General features: G+C 40.4%; 1 protein-coding gene across 1 annotated transcript; it reads right to left on the minus strand.

The window, feature by feature from the left end:
- Window positions 1–5615, minus strand: nemp1 (nuclear envelope integral membrane protein 1). Its single transcript, XM_035657300.1, has 9 exons — window positions 5481–5615; window positions 4274–4395; window positions 3880–4096; window positions 3720–3792; window positions 3533–3626; window positions 3320–3434; window positions 2539–2764; window positions 1986–2162; window positions 1–863 (listed from the first exon to the last, which is right to left on the minus strand). The coding sequence occupies exons 1-9, from the start codon at window positions 5587–5589 to the stop codon at window positions 707–709; spliced, it is 1290 nt and encodes a 429-aa protein (XP_035513193.1). The 5' UTR covers window positions 5590–5615; the 3' UTR covers window positions 1–706.
- Between the last annotated feature and the right edge of the window lie 311 nt (window positions 5616–5926).

A 5926-nucleotide genomic window follows, 5' to 3' on the forward strand; every position in this document is an offset into this window, starting at 1 on the left:
TGTGGACAGAATGTTTTTATTCAAAATACTTTAGGAAACTTCCACTGATTTATGTCCATTAAAATAAAAACCGTGAAATACAAACTCGACTGAACTTTTGCTCCCCGAGCAGAAAGCTGTAACAGTAACCACCAGATACCATGTTGCTGTTCAGAGCAGTGAAAACTCTTCACGATGTGCTGCACAACCTGGACGCTCTCATTGCAGCGAGCCCGTTTAGAGCCTAAAGGCTGTAAACAACACTTTTTGAAAATTAAAATGTGAAACCTCCTCTAATATGACTAAAGACAACACAAACTATCATCACACAGTAAAAAGTTAAATTGCTTTGACCTCCAACTAGTCTCAATAACTGAGTTTCGTCGTATTTGTAACCTCAATTTTAACAGAAGCCTTTGTTCCCTGAAAACAAAGCAATCTGGCTTTAGTGCACATTTTGAAATCACTTTTCCATTTTTTTAATGCTGATAACAGATGTGACCTCTACTGTTCTGCCTGCGATTGTCATTGATTTTTTTTTCAATGAAAGCCAGTTTTGGTCAATCTCTTGTGACCGACATGACAATCCAGGCTTTTTCTTAATCCAGCCTCCACAGTAATCACTCGAAGTGTCCACAGGAGCCATGGCGAGCTGTTCTCCGGCCACCCTTTTGAAAGGCAATGATAACCGTTTATATTTCCATACGTCTCCCAACGCTGTGCCGTCTCACTCTGGTTTCATCATTGGTTTGATGTAGTCTTCCTCGTCGTCGGTGTCAAAAAATTCATCCTCGAAAAAAGATCCTCCGAAGCCATATTCCTGCACGTGGACAGACACCTCATTTTGCATCAAGTGAGGGGACCCTTCAATGAAATCTGCAAACCTGTGGATTAAATGTTCACAGCACTATGTTCATTGGCACGGTAATATAAAAGTGTGATAAAGGATTTTTTTTAATCGTTTTACAATTCAATCAGAGTAGATTTAAAGGGGAACTTTTTCACCTTAATAAACCCGCGTTTAGAAATCATTTGGATGGTTAAATGGCCTGTTCCGGTGAAAATGGTGACCCCCCACCCCCTCAGGCGACCCCAGGCAGAAAACAACTTGCAACTTTGGGATACCGTCCGGTAAATATTAGAAGGTAATCGCGAGAAGCGAGAACGACGAGAGACACGAACGGCTTTACGCAATTCCACATAAACGCACACGGCGCCTCCAATAACGGTTAGTGTATAATGTATTACATCTCCGGTAGAATATTGCTCCACACAAAAAAAGTTGCCCGGCGAACAAAAGGACATCAGCAGCGGTAGAAAAAGGGAGGAGGGCGCCGCAAGTGATTGTTTTTACGACGTGTTGTGAAAACACGTCCCCAGAGCTTGTAGGGGAGCTCGCTGAGAAAACATGAGATGACAAAAGTAAAAACCAGCGAAGAAATGGGTAGAGTTGCCAAGTTCCCCTTTAATGTGGCTTTTTTGGACCTTTAAAGTCAAAGTGAAAACATCTCTACAAAATTGATCAAGTACAAATACAAAATACTTTGTTTGTGTAAGTATTCTCCCACTTGAAAAGGGCACATACATATCATCACTGGTGCAGCCAAGTCACGTGATTAGTTGATTGGAGAGCACCTGTGTGTAGTAGTCAAGGGGTTTCAATTGATTGTAGCATAGATACATGTGTACTGTACCTGGAACTTTGGTGACTCAGCACTGTGGCAAAACCTGCACCAGCTGAGGTCTCATCTTTTGCTGTTGCTCATTGTTAAAAAAAGCCACACAAATCCACTCTGATTCAATGTTGTGAGGCAGTAAAAACATAAAAAACTTCCAAGGGGGTGGATAGTTTTGAATCACAATATTATCACTTCAACTTCACGTGTAAATCAGTATGACTATGTTTCTGTTTTTGTTAACCCAAGCCTTGGACTGAGCTTAAATCAAGCATTAAAAGACATCATGAGTTTTAACAAATGATATACTTAGAACATGTCAACACTCACCTTTTTGGAGACTGAAGCCTGGACACTGCCTTCCACGGGCTGAACTCTGGGCTGTTACAGTACTTCCTCAGATCCTCCAGTGCACGCCGAGTCTCTTCCTCTCCCTCCTTCTGATACTCCTCCTCAGTCAACAGGCGACGTGGCTCCGGCTTCCAGCGAACGAACCGTTTGATTTTCCTGTACAAAACACAGCAAGTGCTTAATAAAGAAATTCCAAATAAATATCACTAAGGGAAAATGCAATATAACAGACTATTATATCACTGTATTGAGCTTCAGTAGTTTAAGTGGTGTCAACTTGTGTAAAAGACAGAAATAAGCACACATCATGCAAGACTTTTCAAAGTACAAATGACTCAAAATATAGTATAGAGATGATCAAATCATTTTGTGGAGTTTTAAGAGCTCTTACATACAATAACAAATAGGAAATACATTTGTGACACAGAGCGACATGACACTGCATGAGGTAACCATAGGAACTGTTTTAAAGTGGGACATAATATATTACTGTACTCTTACGCCACCTTCTGTCCGGATTGTAAACACCCACCTCCATGCAGCAACAACCAGGAAGACTGGGTACTCCAGGTTCTTGGAGATCAAACTTGCCACAATGATGGCGAAGGCAACTTGCTGAATTTGAATCCCTAAATAAACCAGGAGCAGGCCAAACAGCTGCAGCGTCCACGACAGGATGTTAACGCTCTTCTCGTCCACCAGAGGACCGTAACGGTAACACACAGCAAAACTGATGAATCCCACCACTGATACATAACCTGACAAAAACACAAACACAGAAGAAGAACTAACCGGGGGCAGAGCTATGCAACAAAAAGCCTGAATGCTGAATTTACAAATGTATTTACAGCCCATCATACATATATATGAATATATTTTGGGGCTTTTCCCCCCATCTTTATTAGACAGGACAGCTTAAGTGATAGACAGGGAAAGGGGGAGAGAGAGGGGGGATGACACACAGAAAAGGGCCAGATTCAAACCAATAACCACTGCAGCATTCGTACCAGATGAGCTATGAGGGCCATGCATACTGTATTTTGTATTTTATTCTGATTCAAATCTCTAGCCTCAAACTGGGGCAGATGGTATACTGTGTGCAGACTTAAGCGTGCGTAAGTAATCATTACATACTACAGACTAATAATCTGTGATGAGAACTTTAACAGATGTCCATTAACGTAACGTTAAAAGTCTCAAGGTGACAAATATATGGGAAGTTTAACAGAACTGTTTAACATGTTATATTAAGATGTTTCCAATTCCAGGAGGTCACCGTCTATATCAAGTTTGTGTCGATGAAAGGTCTGTACCTAATGCCACATGCCAGTGTTCTCGCAGAATCATGTTGAGGTTCCTGCAGACAAGCTGGATGGCGTACAGAGAAAATGACCAGCCGCCAACAATCAACACATAAAAAGGGCTTTTCTGCGGGAACAGCAAACACAAATGGTACAATGATCCAGTATGACGATAAAGTGATTTGACTTGTAAAATCTCGAATATTTGAGGATGAAATGACTTACCTTTGGCAGAAAGCGTGCCAAAATGAAAAAGAGGATGATGAGAGAGGCGATCATGCCAGTGCTCATACCAGCAGAGTAGAAGAAAACCTGACTCCTTCACGTAAGGGAGACAAAATGGTTGATAACATTATCAACAAATCACAATCCCGTTGAATCCCAACAACGGCACTTAAGGACGAAGAATTACCTGCTGAGTGAGTCTGCAAAGATGAACAACAGCGTTCCAGCGAGGAATACCAAAAACAGATAAATATCGAACTCTACAAGAAAGAAAGAATATTATGTTGGCTGTATAATATCTATTTATAACCAGCAAATTCATTGTGCTAATTTGTTTTCCCACGTACTGCGAAGGGGCTTGATGGTGTACGGAGTTTTATCAGCAGGGTCGATCTTGAAGCACGTCTTCTTGCTGAACAGGTTGATGTTAATAGTGGTTTCATTTTGCCGCTCGCGTAAGAAGCTCTGAAACCAGCCCCAGAAACTGAAGCGGTCCAGCTCCTGCAGCTCCTCCTCACCTTCCACAGTTTCCACCTTGAACACGTTTGAACTCCACACTCTGACCTGTCAGAAATCTTCAGTTATTACGGACATAATCAACTGAGGTTCACCATCAGGACACAGATCACAACATATGAAGCTTTAAAAGCCTCAAAGGGACATAAACTAATTATTTTATGATTGATAACAAACATTTAATATTAACTTAAACAGTTTTGGATTAGGAACACTAAATCTCACCTGAATCCGTGTCCATGTTTGCCTCCAGGATGGTACTACAGAGTTCTTATAACAGAACTTGTTGGACCCTGACCGGACGTACGTTTGTCCATCCTGGAGATCAATCACTGGATGTTGGTTACCTGCGTTTGAGAAGCAGAAGCATGTACGTAAGATAAACCTGTGACATGAACAACCAAGTTAAAAGATATCCATTACTTGAAAGACATTCACTTGAGTCAAGTATTTGACAGATAACGCTGACATTATTATATATCTTTTGTATTGTTTCCCTTCCCTGTATATGGCACTCAGGCCCGTGTCCATTGGTTCCTACTGAAGACAAAACTCATTCAAAATAGGACACAAATATATTGTTTCACTTCCTAAAACAACCGTGCACTTTAGTTTATAGCAGACGTCACTCAACCAGTAAAGAGTGCGTTTGTCGGGGACTATTTCAGCTACAAAGAAACCCAGATACTCTCTAAAGAGTATTTACACCTGCATTATTTGTCTGTATAGTTTTAGGTTTCATTTTATGTAACAACTTAAAGTCTGTTTAGCTTTCTTTCACTGATTACATAGTGACAGTACAGATAAACATCGTTACAGATAAGCACAGTGGAGCAGATAAAGGGCCTATAACTGAAACTAATTTGCAACCAATGTCTCTGGCTGATTGTTTAAGGAAGTTATTCATATTATTCATACATGTCATGGTATTTTGATTCACTGTGTTGCTTGAAAGTCTCTTTTTTTAAACAGCTGTTTGTTTTCTAGCTGCACATAACTTGGGTATTAAAACTTCTCGGACATTAACCTCAAAACACTACAGTTGAGTCGATTAATCACCTCTCTGACACTAGATATATTATATTACAGTTTCTGCACATTGATCTTTACAGATATAAAACAGGTTTAGTGACGCACTGGTTGTATAATAACCTGAGGGCGGGGCGGGCTCATCAACTACAGCAACCTTAAGGGTTTTTTTTTACAGATTTTGTGCACAATAAGTAGTTAAATTCAACTAAATTGCTCCCTTATACATTGATAACCCCACAGATTAACCCGCAGCGACCTGGCTATCAGAAGAAGCAGCACGCAGCATCAAGTAACTTCTGCACAGTTTGAAAGCTAACATGAGTTAGCCTGAGCAACGACACTAAAACGCGTATTATATTAATTAAAGTGTCCGTTGTGGCTTCGTAACACTGCTCCTTACCCGTATCCTGGTGGGAGGTTTGAGGGAAACAGGCCAGTAGCGCCGTGATGAGCATTAATTTAGCGCTTGTGGAAATCAAACCGTGCATCATTTTCATGCATCCCGCCATGATGATAGCACCATGTCCCTCCTCTCCGCTTATGTCCCGCCCCTTCCGGCCCGGGCAGCGCGGGTTGAGTTACAGGCCGTTCAGCCAATCACAGCGTCGGATGTCTGAACGTCGTCATCGCTGGTAAAGGTTCAACGTCTCTACGATTGGCTGACTGTTCTTTTATTATTATAATAATAATAATGATGATAATAATAATGATGATGATAATGATAATAATAATAATAATAATGATGATGATGATGATAATAATGATAATGATAATGATAATGATAATAATAATAATGATAATGATAATAATAATAATAATAATAATGATAATAATGATAATGATAAT

Source organism: Morone saxatilis, unplaced genomic scaffold (genome assembly GCF_004916995.1).
Source record: "Morone saxatilis isolate NCDOM2014 unplaced genomic scaffold, NCSU_SB_2.0 Contig15, whole genome shotgun sequence".
NCBI classification, from domain to species: Eukaryota; Metazoa; Chordata; class Actinopteri; family Moronidae; genus Morone; species Morone saxatilis.

What these genes read in the sequence shown, in the direction of transcription:
- nemp1 (XM_035657300.1), bottom strand. Translation starts at nt 5,589, where the DNA reads ATGGCGGGATGCATGAAAATGATGCACGGTTTGATTTCCACAAGCGCT. An exon ending in AAACATGGACACGGATTCAG is followed by an intron (nt 4,097 to 4,273) that starts GTGAGATTTAGT and finishes GATTTCTGACAG; the next exon opens with GTCAGAGTGTGGAGTTCAAA. An exon ending in CTGGTTGTTGCTGCATGGAG is followed by an intron (nt 2,163 to 2,538) that starts GTGGGTGTTTAC and finishes TGTTTTGTACAG; the next exon opens with GAAAATCAAACGGTTCGTTC.